This window comes from Dunckerocampus dactyliophorus, chromosome 12 (genome assembly GCF_027744805.1).
Source record: "Dunckerocampus dactyliophorus isolate RoL2022-P2 chromosome 12, RoL_Ddac_1.1, whole genome shotgun sequence".
Taxonomy (NCBI): domain Eukaryota; kingdom Metazoa; phylum Chordata; class Actinopteri; order Syngnathiformes; family Syngnathidae; genus Dunckerocampus; species Dunckerocampus dactyliophorus.
In genome coordinates this window covers 28,915,114-28,939,014 of record NC_072830.1, presented here as the reverse complement: position 1 = coordinate 28,939,014, position 23,901 = coordinate 28,915,114, and the positions used below count along the sequence as shown (strand labels likewise).

The following is a 23,901-nucleotide window of genomic DNA, read 5'->3' as shown; positions in this document are numbered from 1 at the left end:
ACCACACAACTGTTCCGTGTACCTTGCTTCACTATGGTTTGTAGAAGCACGTCCTGGCCTGGTTTATTTTTAGCAAACACACCCAGGTGTGTTAAGGCAGAAGGGCAAGAACTGTGTCACCTAAATACTACCATCCACATTAACACTACAGAGTACATATTATATTTGATAAGAACAGCTGTTCTTTTTTCTGTACCTAGTTTTATAAATGCCAATCTATTGTCAATTTCCACTGTAGCATGAAAGAACAATGATCTACAGTCATGGCCAAAAATATTGGCATGGCAACGATGCCTACGTTTTTGGTCAAAGATGCCAATGTTTTGGCCATGGCTGTATAAATTAAGCTGATTTGGTATTCCATACAGGCATGGCCAAAAACATCTTTAGTATGCCAATATTTTTGGCAATGACTGGATCAATAATACAAATCCATAATTTGGGTACCATTCATAACACTACAATGGAAACACAAAATCACTGCCACCAAGTGTAATCATAGAAAGATCCCTCTGTCAATCCATTTTCTTCCACTTATGCAGGTCCATAGGGCAGAAGTGTGAAGAAAGTCCCATTGGGTGGGTCGTCTCAGAATGTCCTACATCTACCCCAGGGTCTCCTCCCGCTTGGGCATGCTCAGAACACCTCACTAGGGAGGCTACTGGGAGCTCAGAGTCACCTCAACTGGCTCCTCTCAATGTGGGGGGACAGTGGCTCTACTCTGAGTCCTTCCCAGATGATTGAGCTATTCAACCAATCTCTAAGGGTGAGACCAGCTACCGCCAGCCCGGAACTTATTTTGGCCACTTGTTTGTCGCCACCCTGTTCTTTTAGTCACTACCCAAATCTCATGAGCACACAACAGGGTAGGAACATTGACTTGTAAATTGAAAGCTATGCTTTTTGGCACAGCTCTCTCTTCACCACAACAGTCTGATACAGTGACCTTATTATCGCTGACGCTGCACAGATCTGTCGATCTCTCAATACATCTTTCTCTCACTTATGAAAAAGATCCCGAGATACTCCTCTACCTGAGGCCACATAATGGGTGCAGTTCACCATTTTCCCACCATGGCCTGAGATTTGGAGGCACTTAATGTTATCCGAGAAGCTTCACACTTAGCTGCGAACCACCCCAAAAGGCTGAAGGTCACATCATGATGAATACATCAGGACCACATCATCTTCAAAAAGCAGTGGTGATATTCTGAAACCATCAAGCCAGACACCCTCTGCGCCTTGGCTGCACCTGGAAATTCTGTCCATAAAAGTAATTAACAAACTGGTGACAGGGCAGCCATGAAAGAGTCCAGCAACCACCATAAACAGGTTTGACTTAATGCCAGCCATGTAAATCAAGCCCCCGCTTCAATTGTGTACAGGAGATGGACTGCCCATATCGGTGGTGCACAACCACCACAGACCTAGGCAGACATTGTGCCTGTGTCTTAAATGCCCTGCAATAAAAATGTGGTTGCTCTAATTAATGAGGCTGCCCCTACCCTCAACTAATTGTAGGACAACTGCTTGTGCACTTAAATGTGTCTGGCTAATAACGGGACAATGGGGTTGTGTATGTGTATTTTGTGTGCAGAAGCTGAAAGGATTACATATTGAATGTTCATCACAGCAACCAACAAATGTTAGCAGGCTAAAACGAAGGAGATTCATGATGTCAGATTTCAGTGGATGTATATTAAATTTAAAGCCTGATGGCCTGTGGGTAAAAGCTGTTTGCCAGCCTTGTGGTCCTGGACTTCAAACTCCTGTAGCGTCTGCCTGACGGTAGGAGTGTGAAGAATGAGTGTTGTGGATGTGTGCTGTCCTTGATGAGGTTGTTCCCTGTGCTAGGTGAGTGCTTGAATTGACAAATATATTTGTTTACACTTTTAGTCACTGAAACCACTGAAAGTCTCCGGAATGAGATGGGAGAAGAAGGAGGACGCGACGTTACCACGAGAGCCCTCTCTTTCAGAACTATGCATGGAATAAATCTTTTCTATATTTATGTGCTGCATTTTTAGTTGATTTCTATTGTTGCTATATATTTTTATGCCCACTGTGTGGCAGGCTTTTGCTTGAACACTCGAGTAGACAGAGTAAGCCTGTTCACGTTTCTAAAACATGTTATGTTTGGCACATTCCAATGACAGTTGTTTTGATACTTTGCTTTAGATATAGGAAAGTTTGGGACTGAATGTGTATTACCGGAGGGTACTTCTACCATCAGCTGTCCCGGCTATCTTTCCTTGACTCAGATCAGGGAAAATACAAGCACTGACGCAGATGGAAATAAACAAAAAGGCAAAAACCCAGAGGATGTTTGACTTTTGAAAAGCATGCCATGGTGGCAGTAATAAAAATTCACGTTCATTCTACGAGATATATTCTACAAATCTGAAAATAATAACGTGGGTTTTTCATGCCAAATTTCAAGCCTTGCTAAACAGTGGCCGCTGTCACTTGTCTTGCATCTTGCAGTCTCTGCATAAGTCTGTCAGTGTCAATCACTGCCAGCCAAACAACACACCTGTTGGGGCTGGATTTTTTCTTTTTTAGTGAGTGTTAAATCAGATGCTCAACGGCCCTCTTCCGAAACTGATATAGTGGCAGCAGACAGCGCTTAAACTGTCAATGTTGCAAAACAATGTACAGTTGTCCTCACTCTATTGCGGTTTTTCAAAAAAAAAAAAATTAATAAATAGTCGTTGTTTCTTGGTTGACTATGGCTTATTATTAGTCCAAAAATACTGAACGACAAGTCATATGCAGTATTGTGGTCACTAGGTGTCAGTAATGTCATATTGATGAGATATTACAATACCTTAGATTACATTACCTTAACAGTGCATGGAGTCAGCCATGGCATATCCAACATGAAAAAAATATCCTCCCATTCTGTGTGGAAGTGGTATGTTTTTGGATTCTTACATTGTCCGTCTTCCTCACTCCATTTGAAACACTTTATTGATTTCAGAACAAATAAGTAGTTAGCTCAGTAGCTTGCTATATGCAATGAGCGGCGGCTGCCTCTTATGTCCCTGCAGTGACCCTGTAGCCTGCGCATCAGTGTTGCGCAATGTGGCGTAAACCAAGAATAATCGGAGTGTATAGGTGACCATGTGGTATTATTTCATGTCTCCAGGGCTCGAATAATGGTAAAAAATATATATTTGAAGGTCATGAACAGGTTTTCTATGTTATAACTACAAACACATCCATTTATTAGTATTGAATCATACTTTGCGGAAATTCACTGATCGCAGTGAGGTATGGAAGCAATTACCCGTGATAAATGAGGGACGGCGGTATGTAGACACAATGCACAATGTATTAATAACTACTCATCACAACACAATATCAGCGATTGTTGTAATTGTGTTATTGTTACAAATATTTCTCTTTGCGTGTGTCCATGGCTGTGTTTTGATGAGTCCGGTTGCCTTAAGGCGTCCTCCACATGACGTCACAGCCAACATGGCGGCAGTTCGGAAAACTCACGAGAGGCGTTTAATAATCACTTCATTTTACTTGTATTTTATCCTTGTTTACTGGTGAATGAAAACAGTTTGACAAAAATGGCTTTTTAAGTGAGTACTTTCATTTTGTTATTGATTTTTTCAAACATTTTTGGTGTTGTAAGCACTTAACAAATTTATAAACAAAATGCCCCTGTATCCTCCTTGATAAGATCTGAAAACATGAGCTCTGCTTGCTTATACGGGTGTGCCCTCATCAGGTCAGCCAGCACACCCTCCCTATTGTCTCATTATTTGCTGTCTTTCTCCCTGTAGAGTGGCTTTTTAAAATGAGCACCCTCAGGTAATGCCACTGCGTCGTGGGCCACACACACATGCACACATGCACACACATGCACACACATGCACACACATGCACACACATGCACACACAAGCACACGCAATCAATCCCACCCAGCTTGAGGATCTTGAATGAGTTCCAAAGCTTTGCAAGGGCCACATTAGCTCCTGGCTAAGACATTCCCATAAGAGCTGGCACTTTCGGACAAGCTGGAAGTGTCACAAAGTGGGTACACTCTAATCCAGTTACAGTCATCTTTTGTTTTTCTCCACGCAGTTCTCCCCGCCCACCAGGGCCGATTTGGGACACCAAATACATAGTTTTACATTGATAGCGCCATTTTGATTAGTATTGCTGGAAATTAACACCTGAGTCATCACTGGATATGTTGCTGTTGCACTGATGTGTTGTACCTGCATATGGGATGGGGGCATCCTTGTCCAGAGCCACCAGAGGAGGATCAAGCAGAACAACGTCAGTGTTTTCAGTGATCACCCCATGGTATGACGTCTCAATCCACGGCTTGTGTTTATTCACTGGGGAGACAACGTATGAAGCGTTAGTAATGTATTTCTGCTACAAACATGTCACTGTGCAGAGTGAGAAATGTGTATAGTGAACAAAGAACAGCAGCTTAGCTTTGACACGAAAACAACAAAATACGACTCATGCCTCAGCAAGCATTCATGAATGTTTCCTTCTTTTCTTCCACACTCAGTCTTTGTAAGACTACTGGTTTTAATAATATTAGTTCCTCTTTCTCCCATATTCTCTCCTGCAGGTTTCAAAGCAATGGTCTGACTTGATCAGTGACTACCACTGTGCCATTTTGAAGGCCACACCACAAAGAAGTTCCTGTCCCTTGGGCCTGATAAAGGGTTCTAATTGAGTAAATGTGCCCTGGGCCGACTTTGACTTTGTTCTGAACCAACAAACATTTGTTTTCTGCTGTAAAATCTGTACAACTTAAAGGTGAGAATGACCACATTCAAATCGGAGGGTCTCATTTATAAACCTTGCATGCACAGAAAATAAGGGCTGAAAGATGCATAAGCCACTTCTTTGCAGTCTTGTGATTAATAAAATACAACTTGGTGACTGACTCATACAGTGATGAAATGTACACTTTATACTTCCCATCAACCCATAAATCCCTGATTTGATGGGATAAGCTCCAGTTTACTCACATTTCTGCAAATTAGACCACCGAAGCCTCATTTATAAGTCTGTGTGCATGATTACTATTAAAGGTGTAACATTTTCAGACTTGTACAAGCACACGATCTTCCCTTTATAAGTCACACTCCACCGGGAAATGTGTGCCTGAAGGTCCACTTCATATCTTGGTGCTGTGAATGTCTGACTCATTTGGCTTAATTTAGTCACATCACCACATAAATCACCAGTTCTCTCTGCCTCCAAAACCTGCATACAGACACACATTTTCCCACTAAGTTGTTTTTTTGTTTTATCACAACATTGGCGTAACAACTGATGTGCGCATTCAGGACCTGTTTTTGGCATAAGCAACCATTTTAAATGAGACACCTCAGCATTAGTGTATGAGGGCTGTAGGACAGCAATTCTCAACTGGTCAGTGATTCGAGTCGGTAACATTCGTTTTCAGTGGGTCGCGGGTCTTAAGGGGATTTTTTATGCAGCTGTCATCTATTAATACTCCTATTGGTGGCGAAAATGCTCTGCAGTGCTACTTGAAACCCACTGTCACTAAAGAAGAAAACGTTTGTTAGTAGTCTGCTGCCATTAAGATGCTGAATGTGCCCGACCTGTCTCTTGTTGAGCCTTCAAAAGTGTTTCATGTAAGTATTTTATGCTTTCATTTTATTATTATATATCAGCTGAGCATGGTGGCCGAGTGGTTAGCATGTTGGCCACACAGTCAGGAGATCGGGACGATAAGCGGCATAGAAAATAAATGGATATGAATAACTGGACATCTTAGTTATTTATTTAAGTCTTATATTTGGATGTCTTTGAAATCACAATGTAAAATCACCAAGGCTAATTGTTAGCATTGAAAATGCATTTTGTTTGTTGAATGTCAAAGAGAAATTATATTGTATCTTATGTAAGTTGTAATTGACATGCTTCATTTCTGCATGTTCAGTTTTACTCTGCCTCCAAGGAAAGGCTCTGAAATGGAAGTCAAATGGGGTATTTATTGACAACCTGGTAATCAAACAGTGCAAGGAGAATAGAAAACTTACACTTTTCAGTAAAAGTTTAAGTAGTTTGAGCATAAAAATGTTCAGTATTGTCCCTAAAATGTTCATTGAAGTTGTTATTGCACTACCTCAACTTCAAATCATTAAATGTAGCCAGGCCAGTATGGATACAATCAATATTTGAAAACATTATGTTACACAGATATACTGTGGTGAAGAGCATGACTTACAAACAGGATTCATTTGGCATAGATTTTGTAATTATGTTCTTGAGGATTCGGAACTTAAGTGAGACCAGAAAAACACATGCTGACACGACAACAAGCAGTGTTTTAAGTTTCCGCCTGAAGAACATTGCTAATTATACCATAAGTACAAGCATTGATGGATGGGAACACATTAGTATAGCACATTATCCTGGGATGAATATGCATGAATTTGCTACAAAAGTAAGTGGTAACCGATACTGTTTTTTAATTAGAAATGCCAAGCCTTATCATTTAGGAAACAAATAACCGGTGCTTCTGTGCATGACTTACAGCCAGTAAAATGAAACTGTTAAGCCGCAGAAGCAGCCTTTGGGGGTAATTTGTGCAACCTGGGACATAACCGCATAACCACAAAAGACGTGTAGTAGTACCAGTTGCAACATTATTTGAGCACAATGCAGGACACCTAATGAGGAGTCTGGGGCTTTTGGGGACTTCATCATTTGTTGACTTTTAATTATCCTTGATACAACTATTTTGTGCTGCTGACCATGGTTACTCAGCTGTGTAAAATTGCCTGAAACATTCTGTGATTGTGAAAGCACATTGCGCTACTCAGTGTTGATATGCTATTAAAGAGGTGAAATACTAACAGTAATCCCTCGTTTATTGCGGTTAATTGACATTGTCAAGTGGATTTCTGCAAAGTAGGATTTCTTATCTATACATGGAATATGTTTGTAGTTGGAGCATAGAAAACACATTTTAAATAAGTTTTTTTAACAATATGGAGCCCTCTAGACATAAACTAATACCTCTATTGAAGGCCTGGGCGATATACCGAAAATTTACCGTTACCAAAATTTACTACGATAACCGACGTCATGTTGCCCACGTCGATAAATTCTGTGTTTTAATAACAAAGAAAATAAAAGTCATTTTTGTCTGTTTTGACTGTGCGTGCTGGTATGCTATGTTCATTCCCCTTTAAGACGAGGTACGATGTGTGTAGTCATGTGACTCCAGCCATCCAGCCTGAACAAGAAGGGAAACAGACGGTGAGGGAACGGGTGATGGTTCAAATGAAGAAGCGGCTGTACAGTGTCAGCATTTCACTAGCTTATGTGCCTAGAAATAGACTGTGCTAGTAAAAAAAAATACAAATGAGCACACCTGCGACTATGATTTTCAACCCTTTCATTCGCATTTTGCTCCTGAAATAAGTCCACACAAAGTGGATGAAAGTAGAGTAACATTTTGGCGCATCTGTATATAAATCTACAAGTCTCCGACAACTTTTCTTGGCTCACGTGACACCTGACATCCCAGCTGTACAAGCTGCACTCGCTGGCGTAGCTAACTAGCTATGTTATCAGTTAGATACTGGAGCACTGCGGGAAAGATGACTGCTCTCTGTGACCTACTATAGTGCTTTCTCAATCACGCGCTTTGCGTGCATTTCCTGCAATTATTTTCAGATGGCAAAGATATGCAGTGGTCGGGGATTTATCGTGCATTTATCGTTATCGAGGTAAAACTGCCCAATTTATCGTGATATTGATTTGAGGTCGTATCGCCCAGCCCTACTCTATTGTTACATTTACACTTGTGTTACTATCTATCTATCTATCTATCTATCTATCTATCTATCTATCTATCTATCTATCTATCTATCTATCTATCTACCTATCTATCTATCTATCTATCTATCTATCTATCTATCTATCTATCTCTATCTATCTATCTATCTATCTATCTATCTATCTATCTATCTATCTATCTATCTATCTATCTATCCATCCATCATCCATCCATCCATCCATCCATCCATCCATCCATCCATCCATCCATCCATCCATCTATCTAGCTATCCATCTATCTATCTATCTATCTACTGTATCTCTCTGGCATGCTTATGGCATTCATGATCGCTCAAGTCCATGTTGATCTCAGTGTTATTTTCTTTTTTTTCTTCAGTAGTGAGTTGTTCACTTCTGGTAATTGCTGCAGTCTCAGTGGAGCACCACCCACATGTCAGCATCGACTGAACCACCAAAGCCACGGCTCATCCCATCACAGACAACAAAAATACAACATCTACGCAACCTGAGAGGAATGGGGTCACTGGATTGACACCATGGGACACACCCCCCCGGAGTTCACTGATATGGTCCACTTTTGTTGCAGATAATTCAGTCTACCAAATATGGAGGATGAGAAAGGGGGTTTACAAATGAAAACACCAATCCATCAGTTCCCAAATTGCCAAGGGAAGCATTGCAGTCTCTCGCAGTGATTGAAATCTACAGCTACAACTCGAATAACTTGACACTTTTACAGATTGCTTTCTCAGTTGGATGCCTAACAGAGCAACAAGGCATCAAGGATTAGTCCTAACTGATTGAACTGTTAACACCCTGTCCATTCACATGTGGTCACATGACCCCGAGAATGATTGGTTTTGAAGACAGCATTGATGTTTCCTCTGTGAATCGCTGAAAGAAGCTCGAGTGACGTCTGAATGGCGTTCACGATACGTTGAGTTGGCCTGCTAAACATCGTCCAAATCCTTGAAAACATCATGTGTGGGGAAATTTAAGCGAGTCAGCAGGAAGTGAGAAACGTAAATATTTGTTTTTATTTGTCCTTTTTTGCTGAAAGTCATGCCTTTCTTTGTGAACTGCTCACCTCAAAGAGAAGATTTGTCTTTTTGACATTTTGATTGAACTGGGCAGACCTCAGCTACACCTCAGCCTTCAGGCTCCGGAAGCCTCTAATAGAATGTGTGCTCATAGCATCTCCGCTGTACTCCAAGTGACCCCAATTTTTCAAAGCAAACAACATTCATGCTCCCCTAAAAGCAACGAGAAAATGGCCCGCATCAACCTGTTTGTGAATGGACAGAGGTGATGTTTCCTCAGGCTTACCAATGCCAAGTCTTTGGGCACCATATAACTTAAAGACACAATTCTGATTCTTATCTGTTAATAAATGAACGACTCTGATCAAACAACATTCGCTGTGTTTACTTTAAAACAGACGCGGTGATTCAAATACCATGACCTTTCGCCGGGAGGAAAAGCGAAAGGGTGAAGCTGTTAAATTGCAAAAATAATCACATTCATTTCCTCTCTTTCTCTCTCTCACACACACACACACACACACACACACACCCACACACACACACACACACACACACACACAGCATTTTTTTCATTTGAACCTAACCTTAACACCCACTTTAATGGAAGGCAGCAGCACTGCCTCCACTTGTTGCATATTCCCTGAAGTGCTACAGTAACCTTTCCTTTATCGCGACAACATAGAACATAGAGCGGGGATAGAACAGGATAGCCACCCGCCGTGGCTGAAAAGGGGGCGCTTTAGCCAGACACAAACATGGCACTCTCTCGGCCAGTTCAGTAATGTAGATTCCCCTTGCTAACTTACAATTGACAGGCTAACGTGGTTGCTCTCTCTAACTAATCATTTATGAAATGCGGTAGATTCCAGTGAAGTTAGGCATCGGTGTGAGCCCGGCTAGTAATAACTGGTGAAAACAAACAATTCAAAACATGGCGAATATCTCCATGGCGAAGCAAATGATTGCATATAAATAAAACATGAGTGACGTTACTGTGAACCTCGTTACTGCTTACATTTCGATGTTTCTTCCGGTCTCTGCAGTTCCGTCTGCTCAGCGGGTGTCGTAGCTTCGCCTTCCCCTTGGTTTCAAGTGTGGTAGCCTCGCGCACTCGTTTTCAAGGGGTATATACCCCGTACCACTTACCCCTTACACCTCGGTTTAAGGAGAACTGGGACACCAATTGATTCTCGCAAACGCACAAAACTTAGGGGTAAGGGGTAAGACGAGGGGAAAAGGGTAGAATTGGGATTCAGCCTCATTTACATCTAAGTTATATTTAGATTATTTAGATTATATTTATATCTAGTGTATGACACCAGCGCAATTGTTCACTACAATTTCCCGCATCCGTGAAGCAGTCGTGGCATTATTAGGTCCCGCTTTGTCCCGCGTGACGGCCCCTAGTGTCATTGATTCTTCTATTTGCAAGGGACCTACAAGATGTTGAACTCCAGAGAAGAAGCAGAAAAGAAAGGTATGTGTATATTGTCTCGCAGCTGTAGAAAGAACTTGCAGAAAGAGCAGGAAGAAGGCATAAACTACAAAAAAAACAAGGATGTCCAAAATACACACAAAAAAAACATACAATCAGCTTAAATGTGCATCCTTTTTTTGTTAATAGGCCATATTCAGCCATGAAACAGCGTGATCTATTAATATATACTTTTGAAAAACCACGATAGCATGAAGCCGCACAATTTGAATATGTTATGTCTAAATTATGTCGCAAACTATATGTTACGGATGCCAGCTAGTGTGGCTGTGCTCAAGTACGTTGGTAAAGCTCTCTCCCTGATAGCACATGGGTTAGCTCCCCGACCGCTGTTGCGTATACAGTATATACTTTTTACCCATACATCGCATACAAAAGCACCTTCTGTAAATATGTCTTCTAACAAATGAAAGGAGTTAACGACTGAAACATTTTTGTGACTCAATTAAATTTAGCCACAGGTTTATTGAACATATACATGCTAATATAATCAGGTTGTGTGACGGGTGAAAGGTGAATGCCGGAGCTCAGCTTCCCTTCACTGCCAGTCAGCAGGACTATCTCCCTTTGCCATTTGCCTGCCAATTAAGTTGCTCGTAGTGGATTTGGCTGTAGGCTACGTGCATGGCAGAGCGGCTATAACAGCTGATTAATCTTTGACCCGGCCCACAGTGTGCCACCGTAACTGTGCCCGTAGGTGCCATTTCTTAAGAGGTATGTGCTTCTATCTGAACATTCACCAGGGGGGTGACAGGGGAAGACAAACAGCTGAAATTAAAAAAAGGAAAGATATCTAGTATATTAATCTCTGATTGACAAGGTCAACAAAAGGGCAGAATGAAAAGTAAATATAGCAGAGACAACAGCAGCAATAGCAGTAAACCAAGTATAAAAAAAGTAAAGCAGTAAACCATTGCAGCCACTAACATGTAATTACTATGTAAATTTCCCCGCTGTGGGATAAATAAAGTACATACATGCATACATTACTTAGAAATCAGCAAGCTCAGAGATGTCCATCAACGGACAACGGCAAATTCTGGAGAACATCCACACAGAGATGCCCAAACGGAGATTCAAACCCAGATCTTCCCGATCTCCTGACTGTGCGGCCATCATGCTAACCACTAGGCCAATGTGTGCCTCATTTTTTCTATTTTCTATTATTATGTCTACGATATTATAATAGTTGAGGGAAATTCACTGATCACGGTCGGGTCTGAAACCAGTTAACGCCGATAAATGAGGGATTACTGTATTGCCGAATGGGCCAGCCGGCTCTGCTCCAATGTTTAGTGTAACTTTGTTGCGTTCTTTCATTGTTTTCTATTTTTCTGTGCTACATTTTTTACAGCAACCTTTTTTTGCTCTTTCTTTTTGTTTTTTCTTTTTGTGATTTTGTATCCAGTACTTGTGCGCTCTCCACTCTTCTCCGTTTCTGCATTAGGTCCAACAATTAGGTCCACCGCCTCATAACACTAGAAGTCATCTCAACACTTAGCAGTCTGGCTTCTGAGAGGAATTTGACAGGATCCATTTGCCAGGAAATGGCTTTATCGAATACAAAAGCCTCTAAGCAGATTGTTGTCTAGATACTGTACATTGAGTCTTCAATTTCCTAACATTGATTTTGACAAGTACAAGTAATCTATCCTTCTATTGTTATTACATGCAGTCTAAGGGCTAATAAAACTGCTATGACCATGTGTATCAAATGTTGAGTGAATGTTACATTATGGAATAGATTACCTGAGACTAAACACTCTCCGGGATAGTTTGGCCTATTTTGACCTGTCTTAAAGTGAGGCCACCAGGTGAAATGCTTTGGGAGAGCACAGGTACAGACTGTATAATAGAATGTTTCATTGGCAGCACTAAAAACATGAACAAAACAAGTGACTTTCAAAGAATGTATGACTTCTGTTCTACTTCAAGACGAAATGGCTGTAAAACGTTGCAGTATTGGATTTAATCGAAGCTTCTGTAGCTTTGAATGTTCCTCAACACCCTCCAACAACTGGGAGTAAATTGGGATTATGTTATTTATATAATCTTTGTCGCTGCGGGGCCAGATTTTCAAATGAACGTTCTTTTAAATGATTTACTATGCCGAAAACTCCATGAAACAATGGAAAACAACATTCCAGTAAGATGCAGGACACAAATGTACAACCTTGGCAGCCTGCTCTATTGCATGAATTTATTTTATTTTATTTAGCTTTTTCCCACTTCTGACACTTCACACACCAAATGACACAAATCATTTAGCCTTCATTTTCTCCGGCAGTACCTGCACTCAAGGTCGTAGCCATCTATGAGGTGCCCAAGGTCCGGACACTGGTATATTTTACCACTCATTTGAAGATTATATTATGTGTGTGTTTACTTCCTGCACATTCAAATCAGGTACATTTGGTACCTGGGCCTTCAGTGGGAACTTAAGTGACCCGATCCACTTCTTCATATCACCACTATCACGCTGCAATTATACAGTATAAAGTATCCATAATACACAAAAGTGCAATACAGCAATGTGTGGCATCACAGAATTGGGGATGAATACCACCGCCATTACAAACCCATGTCAACACATAGAAGCTGAAATCTGATAGGACTAAAAAAAATCCAACATGCACATGCTGGAAGCAGCGCAGCCGAGACATGCTACGAAACAAAGATAGTCGCCTGTTGGGAATAAATGAATACAATTTCATGGAACAAATACTAGAATTTAGGTTGAACATGTCGGACAGTGCTTCTGATGGTGCTTAAGCCAGCAGAGAAGCCTTGGTGGCCCTGACCCGCTGCCACTGCAAGTAAAGTGTCCTTACAGAGTCAAAAAGGGGGTAGTCCATTGTAAAAGTTGAACTTGTGGTGACTTTCAGGACCTCTCAATAATACCGTATGGGGTGTTCTCGCTACCATTATTAAGTTCAAGTTATAATTATATTTTATTTGACTTTTACTGTCCATTTACTGTAAATTCCGGACTATAAGCCACTCATTTTTTCACACGATTTGAACCCAGCTGCTTAAAAACAATGATGCAGCTAATTTATTGCTAAAAGAACTACAGTTCCCATGATGCTTAGTGTGCAGATTTCCGAACTAATGAATTGGAGTTATGCGGTGATCATGTTTTGTAGTAAGTAAGTTTGATCAAACGTAGAAAATGTAGAATGTAGAATGTAGAATTACACGTCACGTCTCAGTCATCGGTGCTAACGAGTGACGCTGGGAACAGCGAGGGTAGGTATGATTGCAAGGTTTATCCTTATCTTATCTGTGTCTCCTGCTGCCTTTATCGTGGAGGAGGCACTGCATTCATTCATTCATTCTATTGCCTTCTACTATGAAAGTTGGTGGTTGTCAAACATAACCCAGAGAAATCACGTAACACTTGGCTGTGCTGTGCAGGTGCATGTTTGCATTGGTGTTTGTCAGCCACCAATGGCCAAAATATTAAAGAAATCTCAGTATGAAAAATACCTCTACACTCTTGCAAACTACAATCAAAGCGCTAGAAATTAAGAATACAAATGCATCAGTGTTAATCAAAGCTGACTCGTCTTTGTAAGTACATTTGTTTGTACAACCAATAAATAATCTTGATATATCACGCAGGGTAGGAAGTGTATGTTTGGATTAAGTCTTTCTTGACTACTGACTTTGTGTCTCCTTTTATTCACGTGTATAATTATCTCAGTTCACAGATTGGATGTTAAGATGCTCCTGCAGCCCTCGGAATCCACATCAGAAGCTCTGTGAGCAAATACTGTAGGGAAATTCATCAGGGTGCATTTATAGTTCTGGACTATATACCCAGACAGAAAACCCAAAGAAGAGGGACACACGGTACCAAACATCAAAGCTTGGCTTTTCTGTGCTTCAATGAACAATGGCATTTTTGTTTTGACATTTCTCTCCCTCCAATCCTGCAACACTGTCACTGTTGCAAGACGATAGAGCCCACACAAAGGTCAGGCTTTTACCATGAGCTTCTTTTTCACCCTCCTTGGCTAAAGTGCAATCCTTGTGACAGAAAAGAAGCTGAGGAGGGAGAGGAACACAGAAGCCCTCCATAAATATCAATCAAATTTGCCTCTGAGCTGATCTTGGCTGCATGTGTGGCTCTATACTTTCAGATGAGGACTTTTAAACACAGACAGGGAAAGGACTGCACAATGACTCGCATCCACTATGTTCCGAGCCCCACGACACATGTGATGGAGACCAAGAGAGGTAAATATAGTGTAGGACCTGTCCCTAAACCAAACAAAAGACCCAAAGACACCTAAAAGCATACATCTGAATGAACAGGAAGAGTGGATGTGTAGGGGCTGGAAATACACTTCTGGTGCCATTACCTCCTGCTTTCACCATCCCTCTTTAGCAAAATGACTTCACAGTCACAAATGTGGCCTTAATATGGTCCATTTTTATAAAGGCAGCTTTAGAAGTGCCATTTTCAGCTTCCTGCTTTTCTCACCTGTATTTGCACGAGTACAAAATGAGACGCTTACATGTAAAGTATTACCAGAGGTTAAAGTTGCATGATTTCACTATAATAAATATGATAAGTAACGATTCTGATGGCCTCTTTCCTCAAGCTACAGCATATATGCTGTATTAAGTCCATTGTACAGTATCATCATTTCTTTCTTCATTGTTTTTTTGTTAGAGCTGTCAAAACTAATGCTATGCTAATGTAATTAATGTATTTAATTAATGACGTCACATTTTTGAGCAGAATAAACGCATGCACATCATGGCAAGCCACAACTCTCTGTTATGACGATGGACGGAGGCAAGTATAGCGCCCCTACAGATGTACAAAGAGTCTGACAGTGTCTTTTAACTTGAATCCTACTTTAACGTCATTCCTACCTTAACACGTCAACAGCAGTGCCCAATTCCAGCACCACACTTTGCCTTGACCAAATTAAATATCAGCAGTGTAATCATTTCTTAATTAAATAGCTCTGCTTGAAAGTGAAAACCAAGGAGCATGTGGTGCAAGTACGCACAGTAATCTGATTTAAAAAATAATGTAATGACAGCCATCAAGACGCTACACTACAAACCTGAACAGTATGACCTTGTCTTTTTCCATTTACCATACCCTTAAAAGCAGTAAGCAGAAAAAGACACGATGTTGGGTGTGTGGCTTCCTGTCAGAGTGAGCGAGACATAGTAACCACAATTACTCTCTGGGCAGTGCCAAAAATTAAAGCCAGTGACTTTGGAATGTTTCCATGGAAACAAAGTCTCCCTGACATTTGACTCGAGCGCTTCTCCAAAGAATGGAGTTATCATTTAAAGCAATTGGGAAGAGGACAGGGTTATAACTTGAAAAACAACATTTTAATGGTTTGAATGAACTCTTCAATTTCCTCAAAACTTCGAGGAGTGTTGCTGCTGCATATTGGCCAACCATTTCACTTGGATCAGATCCAGGATTTTATTAAACAATGATCCACAAAGATTAGGACGCAAGTGTTTGACCTGCGTTGTGTTTTGATTTTCAACTGGAGTTCTATGTACACAGCTGACACCAACGTATACGGTGAGAAAAAACTTCACATTCAGCTCTGTAACTGAGTGCAACCTGCCTCTCGCCCAGTAGTTAGCAGGGATAAGATAAGATAAGCGGTCCAAGATGATGAGTAAATGTTTGTTTTTAATTGAATTCATTATGCAGAAGTGAATATTCTCATTCATCCAGGTTATTGTATTTTCAGGGCATTGAATGGATCGCAACTGGGCTGTTCAGGTTGTCTTAGAAGATGTTTCGCCTCTCATCGGCGCAGGCTTTCTTAGTTCATACTCAATCAATTGATGGGACAAACATAGTCAGACTAGATAGGACCGCTCTAGTCTGAGACTCCTCCTCCTTTAGCGGATAAACACATCGGATCTTGCACCAATTTCTCACATGAAACTTCTGATGTGATCGTGGCAGAACAAGCGCAAGTGGCAACAACAGTGCAGATGAACATAGACTGCTGGCCAACCAACCCAGGCGCTCATGGGGTGACAGCAGGAAAGGCTAATCACGTTAGCAAGAAACGACAGGGCCGGTCGATGAGCTCGTGGGCGGCTTCGGCTTGAGCGTCTTTTTTTCTGCTTGGTCCTTGAACCGTCTCAATTTAATATAGCATCACGTACACGTTTTTGGATGGGACCAAAACTGCTTTTTGAAAAAGTGCAGCGGACATGCACCCCCCGCTATAAAGAGAGAACATGATGTGATGACCTTCACAGAAATAAAGGGGAGTCCTTGTGCAATCACAGACAGCAATAACATGACATAATCCATTCTACACGTTGCTGAGTTAGCATTTTGCAACCAGGCAACACCTCACATAGTTCACATGGTGTGGTTTGACACATCTGCAGTGCACAATCAGTGTTCCAGGTGAGGTCTGGTCTCTATGAATATTTGACGTGATTACCAACTCGCCACCAAGAGCAGCATCATGACCCTGGCTGCAGTTCAAAGGTCTCTAAGCTGCCAACTTTAAAAAGGGGGGCAAGCCCAGTTATGATTCTGAAATGTCCCTGTGTCTTTAATTTCAGCTGACCTGAAGACAAACTGTGATGTAAATAAAAAAAGGAAGTACAGTTTTCGACTTTTGTAGCTTCATTCTATCACGGTTTTCCTCACTAAATTACCGTAAATTCCAGACTATAGCCTCTACTTCTTTCACACGATGGGAATACTTTGGCTTAAACAATGATGCTGCTAGTTTTTGGCTAAAAGAACTACAATTCCCATGATGCCTAGAGCACAGATTCAGGAAGTCGTGAGGTGGACGCTAATATCACATTTTGAAGTCTTATGCAGCGATCGTGTTTTGATCTGACCAATCTTAAGTAAGTGTGATCAAGAGTAGAATTACTACAGCTTCTGCTTGGACTGCAGCAGCTGTTGAACGCCAACATAAAAAGCACTGCACGTCTCACACACGTGACGCTGGGAACACCGAGTGGAGGTAGGATCTCAGGGTTTATAGCGTGTCTTTCTGTGTAAATAGCCCATGCACCAGCGTGGACACCTGCAGCTTACTGGCGGTCTGACGGTTACTGCCTGAAGTGCGGTGTATATATGTGCAAATTGTTTTTTCTCTTTATATTTGGTGGGTGCGGCTTATATTTAGATGCGTTCAATAGTCCAGAATTTACGAGAGTTAAAAAATTGGCCAAGGCCTACGGTTAGTAAAAAATCTGCATAGTTTAGCAAAATGTATGTATTTTGGTCTAAATTAAACAATGGCTAAATGGACTAAAATACAAATATAAAGCATTCATAAGACATACTGTCTCACGCATTCAAAGACAAAGGCCATGGTTGTGTGTGAGAACTGTGTGTGTTTGTGTGTAATTATAATGCACAAGTACATAAATATTACAATAAGTGTGCAGTAAGTGTATGAAATGAAACAAATCGTAGCTTCAGGTTGTGTATGTCAGTGTCGCCAGGTCTCGCGAGACAAACAAGCAACCGGCTCTTTGGAATCAAGCCCAAAACAGGGAACTTTGGCTTTTGCAAGTGAAATTGCAAAAAAATAAAAAGGAAAAAAAGCCCTTTTGTTTGTCTTACTTTCTGTCTTTTGTTTACGTTTATGTCTATGATATTATATAACACAAGTGTGAAGGTGACTATAGGAGTGTTATTTCTTGTCTAATCAAATGAAAATGAAAAAACGTGTTTAGAAGGTCGGAAACAGATTTTCTATGCTCTGCGAAAATATGAAATGTATAAATAAGGAATTCTACTTCACAGAAATTCACTTATAATGGTCGGGTCTGGAACCAATTAACTGCGATAAACGAGGGCTTACTCTACTACAATTTACTGGCACTTTGTAAAGATTTATCAAGAGACAGCAGTCATTTCTGAGCTTGCATTCAGTGGCTGGAAGTCATAAATCACCTTTGAGCAGCTCTGTTAGTCAGTGACGGTCACTCAGGTTAATAGAAACACAATGATCAAAGTCAGCCACTTGCTGATTCCAGCTCAGCACTCTTCATCTGCAAAGCTGGATAAATATCAGCTCATGTGCCTCTGGTTACAAGCTAGCAGTATGGTTTATTCTGAGTAATGTATTCAGGTGAAAGCCCACATCAAATGCAAACACACACGCACACATACATACACACATACATACACGGTTGATTAAAAAAAAGGTCAAACTTCCATCTGCCTCCTCTGCACCCTCTCTCTTTTCCTAAGCTCTGCCAAAAAAATGCACTGGCTGAGATTTTGGGAGGTATTGAAAGGGAAAAAAAATGTACGTGCAGATATTGAATCAAACAATCCACAACTGCTGAAGCAAAAAGGTGTTGGGGATTGCCAGGTGGCTTTCGTTTTTCATATCTCACCTGAGGTGTGTGGGATTTTCTACCTTTGTTTATCTGCCTCTGCTTGAGTGTGGGATCCAAGTGTGGAAAATAGTTTTAGAAATCCCACAAACCTGAAGCTCCATTGGCCTTTTCTCCTTTGTTGTCTCCCTAATGAGTGGATTGTGGTCACAAAAAATGATTTTTCTTTTTGTTTCTGCTCATTCTACACAGCTAAAGGTGGTCTTTGTGTCACAACATTTCGTCATTCGAACAAGAACTACTTACATGCATGCAGCGGAAGAATATGTAGGCAGATTGATATGTAATGTGTAAGTGGAGTATTTTTAGGGCATTTAATCGATTGCAACTGGACTGTTCAGGTTGTCTCAGAATATGTTGCGCCTCTCATCCAAGCAGGCCTCATCAGTTCATGCTCCAAGACTAGTGGGACACACCAGTCAGACTTGATAGGACAGTCTCAAAGTGTTACCAGGTTTGAATTGTACTGGTTGCTTTTGTAAAAAATCCTTCTGCGTCCCAGATGTCTCAGATAGACCTGAGACATCTGGGATGGATGATGTTATTGTATCTGTCTCTTTGAGACAAAGGTTGGTACACCCCAAAGACAGGACACCTCAAACCCAGAAAAACAATCAGGTGTATGCCGTCCAGTGCAGTGAGGAATGCACTGATTCTTACATTGGAGAAACTAAGCAGCCACAGAGCAGGCGCATGTCACAACACAGCTGGGCTAACTCTTCAGGTCAAAACTCTGCAGTCTACCTGCACCTCAAACATTCTGGACAGAGCAGACAGATGGTTTGAAAGAGGAGTGAGGGAAGCCATTAATGTCAAGGTTGAGAAGCCGTCTCTGAACAGGGGGCGGGGGTGTATGACACCACCTTTCTCCCACATAGAATGCCTTTCGTCCCTTTTTAGCCTCTAACATTTCGCCTCTAATAAACAAGGCATAGCCACCTTGGTTTCAGGTGGGTCCATGACCAACATTAAATCTGAATAGAATGCTAACAAAGGTGATACCAGCCAAACGACCATCGTTGGCGGGCAGAGGCCCCACTCCATTGTATCCTGACAACGATTGTCATATGACACCACTAAAGAGCCAACCATTCCCGTCTCGACACGCCTCCTCCTTTAGAGGATCAATAGATCGGATCTTGCACCAAGTTCTCAGACTACAGCTGTCCTATCTAGTCTGACGGGTCTGTGTCCCACCTAAGACTTTGAGCATGAACTGATGAAGCCTGCTCGGATGAGAGGTGAAACGTCCTCTAAGACAAGCTGAGTCCAGTTGTGATCGATTCAACACCCGGAGAATACAATGACCTGGATGAATGAGAATATTCACAGGCATTCAAGTGAACTGTGCTCCGGCTCTACTGCGCTGACACCTGGAAAAAGACCAGAAGCAAAACTGGTGTTAGCTCTAATCCATTGCCGATAACAAGTGGATACATTCTGTCCACCATGTGCCATGTGCTTTACATATGGCCTGTGATGTCAGCGTATAATGATCCATTGATGTTATGGCAGGGTGATGTCTGTCATTGTCTGGAAATTGGAGATTTCATTCACAACATAAAACCTAAATCAATTTTAAATTAAATGTATTCATTGTTCAAACAAATCACTTCATAACTGTGTAGGCAATTCTGGCAAATTCAACCAATCCCCACTAATTATGCATGGCCTCACAACTTTGTTCAATCTCTGCAACTTCCCCTCACATTTTGGCCAATCATCGTCATTTTCACCAAGAAAACAATTCTCCAAGGGGCATTCAAATGCCCATGCCAACTGTCTAACTGAGGTCTTGTTCACAAGTGAGGGAAGGATGGATCAATAGACGGATTGGTGCGGCGTCTGAAGTGATGCAGACTTGGCATCGGCCTGTTGTGGTGAGGAGGGAGCTGAGCCGAAAGGCAAAGCTCTCAATTTACCAATTGATCTACGTTCTTCTACTTTCATTAGTTAGATGTCTTCAGCATCAAGCATTTTTACATTTGAAAGTTTCTCTTTTGTTTTCCTCATATGAAAGCTGAGATAACATTGATTTATTTCCCTGGCAGGAACACAGGTGTAAATCCTACTTTGCAGATTTTGGTGTCCCACGTTTGTCAGATGCTTTTCTCAGACTTTTTGTTCTTAATATTTGTTCATTAATAACGTATTCTTCAAAAAGGAGAGGGAACGGCACAATAATTTATTGCAACTCACCCCTAAAAGAGCACTGGAACTTACATTGTAAAATCTCCTGCAACATCGGGCATCTCAAAAAATAAATTGCTGTCAATGTTCAAAAATGTGCTCTGCACTTGGGTATCATTTGCAAATAAAGCATATTTTGTTAGATTTGCTGAAATCCTGTGTTTCAGGGTTTAAGGTTACGAAGAATTGTTAAATCTTTGATTAAAAAAACACTTCAAATCACAACTTTATGCAATGTTATTGAAAAAGTAAGACTCAAAATATTGCAACCTTTTGAAAAAGCTGCCATTAAATGAGGCATTTTAGGCAGCAACAATCACAAATGTATGTCTTACAAGGCTTGGTGCTCCTTGACCTGGAGAGAACCACCCCTCCACTACTCCTCCTCGCCTACATTTCATCCCCTACACTCTAAGGCAGGGGTGCCCATTACGTCGATCGCCAAGGTAGTTTGGGTCGATCGCATAAACGTCACTTTGTAGCAGTGATATGACACAAGTCGGTTGACATTAAGCTCCCCTCCTGATTCGCTCTTGATCCCCCGCGGCTAAACATTATTAAGTGATGAACTGACAAGATGAAATGACAAGATACACACGGAGCTGCAACTTTCTTCTTTATTATTCTGATTATGGATAAACTAACTCGGCGGTAAGATGCCTATATCTCTAACAAAAGTTATCTGTTCACTTGCAGCTAGTCATGTAGAAAAAAAGTGAATTGTTTGATAGCTTTGCTTTGCGTCCTTAACTCCACTATAGAAATGCGTGTTTTCTACACTTTTGCCTGTTAAACTATTATTTCATGATCCATTGGAAAATGTACCCATGACTTCGGCTGTATTGTCTTTTCATTTCTTATATCGGCAATGTTTGATAGCAAATGCTAACAGGTCATGGACTGTGTGTCCTAATGAACACTGTGTTTTTTGACTGACATACAGTATTACTGGTACTCAGGCTATGTAGACAACTATTGAGGAATTATGTGCAATTATCTTTATTGCCATATTGAATTGAATTGTGAATTATTGGTATCAATGGTATCAAATGGTATCAACTACTCTGATTACCTGTAGACTTTGAAACTGTGAATGTGAAATGCTAATCATTAATACTTAGTAAAGTATACCGTGCATTTTATATACAGTACACTGTATGTTGGATGTTCTGTAGTACGAGGTAGATCATTTTGACTGAAAACGTTTGTGCACCCCTGGTATACAATAAATACTCATATTTATAAATATAGTAAATATAGATATTTTCTATATTTTTAGTAGGAGGTAGATATTTGGGATTGTTGGGCTCGCGGGCTGAAAAAGTATGAGCACCCCTGATCCAAGGCATTCTTACAGTTAATTGGCTGCCTGCATTCTATTGTTCCCTACTTTATATTCTGCGAGCACGCGTATCCACCTTGCATTATACAAACCCCCCAGGAGCACAGGAATCTTGATCACTAGTCAAATGACGCAACTTGCGTGAACATTGGCTAGCTTAGCTAGTGTAATAATGGCTTACTTTACTTCCTTGAAGTTGCCAGGAGACGGATACGGCTAGTGAAGTGAAACGAGAAACTTAGCATTGCTTTGTATAAGATCAGCATGATGATGCAGAATAATTACCTATTTGTGGAAATGGAGCCATTGGAGCCTGACTAGGATGTAACAACTTTAAAAGTTCCAAACCACTGAGAGCAGTTCATCAGCCGTTGTGATGCCTTGGATTCAGTCTTGCATTTAATGTGTAATCTTCACATCGCATCTGCATTTTTAATCTTCCATAAATGCTCTCAAAACTACAAATGAGCTTTAGTGGTAGCAGTCGATGAGAAATGCTTCTTAGTTTGCATATTTTATCTGCACCCCGTTTGCGGAACGGTTCTTTAAGTATTTGATATTCTATGAGCTTTGTTTGCACTCATTAGCACCAGCTAGCAACTCACGTAGTCAAACAGGACAGCTTGTATTTACATCAGAAAACGCAGGTAAATACTGGAAGAGGAACAATTGTGAGCTAATCAATTCTCAAGTGAACATACTTTCAGACTCAAAAATATTTTGGGGCTTTATGTTTATGGGTCTTAATCCGACAACAAAATACAGAGAAATGTCACAAGCAGAGGTGCTGCAGTATTCTACCTCAGCGTGGACGGGTGAGTTGGAAGGTGCTTGTCACTGCCGTCCTTCTATAGAGAGGAAAAGCCAGCTAGAGCTACATTAGCAACACGGCAAATGGATTAAAGATATGGTTAGGCTCTGCTGAATGAATGAATGCATTTGACTGCCAAGATGGAGGAGTATGTATGCAAGCTCAACAGAAGGTGATCAGACTTTTACAACAAAGCGTACAGCTTTTCCCAGAAACGAACATGGTGCATGTACTTCATATCCAAAAAGAAGGTAAGACCACAAGTGTTTTACACTTTATACAAAAAATAAATAAATGGGACTAAGAAGTATTTGAAAACTCATTTATAAATAAATAAATAGCAATAATAAATAGTGAGTCACTATTTTCATCTTGTTATCCTCTTAATGAGCAACCTGTATTAACATAAAAACAACTCCGAAGGAATCAGGGCTTCACTTGCCACAGTCACTTATCACAGTCGGATCTGGAACCGATTAACCGTGATGAACGAGGGATTACTTTATACCTGTACCTTATTTGCATATGAATACCTCAATGGTCATTTCACCAATAAAGTCAAGTGCTGAAAACCTCATAATTTACATCAATGCTACAGTGTTCGGGTGACTGTGATGACTGTTGTCATTGCATCTCCAGTTCTTTTGGGGGGGGGGGTTCTAGAAAAAACATGTTTTGTTTTGGTCATTTATCTTGATGCCCCTCTCTCACCCTCAAGGCTGTTCATCATCTTTAATATCTCTCTCTCTCTCTCTCAGTAGCGATTCAACACCGTCAGCCAATTTCTGTCCAACTGTGGCCCAAAAGTGGCAGCGC

At 41.0% G+C, this 23,901-nt stretch overlaps 1 protein-coding gene across 2 annotated transcripts in view; it reads right to left on the bottom strand.

Moving 5' to 3' along the window:
* LOC129191564 (calsyntenin-2-like) overlaps positions 1–23,901 on the bottom strand; it is a 218,305-nt gene that overhangs the window by 115,232 nt on the left and 79,172 nt on the right. For both annotated transcript variants that reach the window (XM_054795023.1, XM_054795022.1), the window contains exon 2: positions 4,237–4,359. In XM_054795023.1, the coding sequence (XP_054650998.1) occupies positions 4,237–4,359 (123 nt within the window). The remainder of the gene's footprint in view (positions 1–4,236; positions 4,360–23,901) is intronic.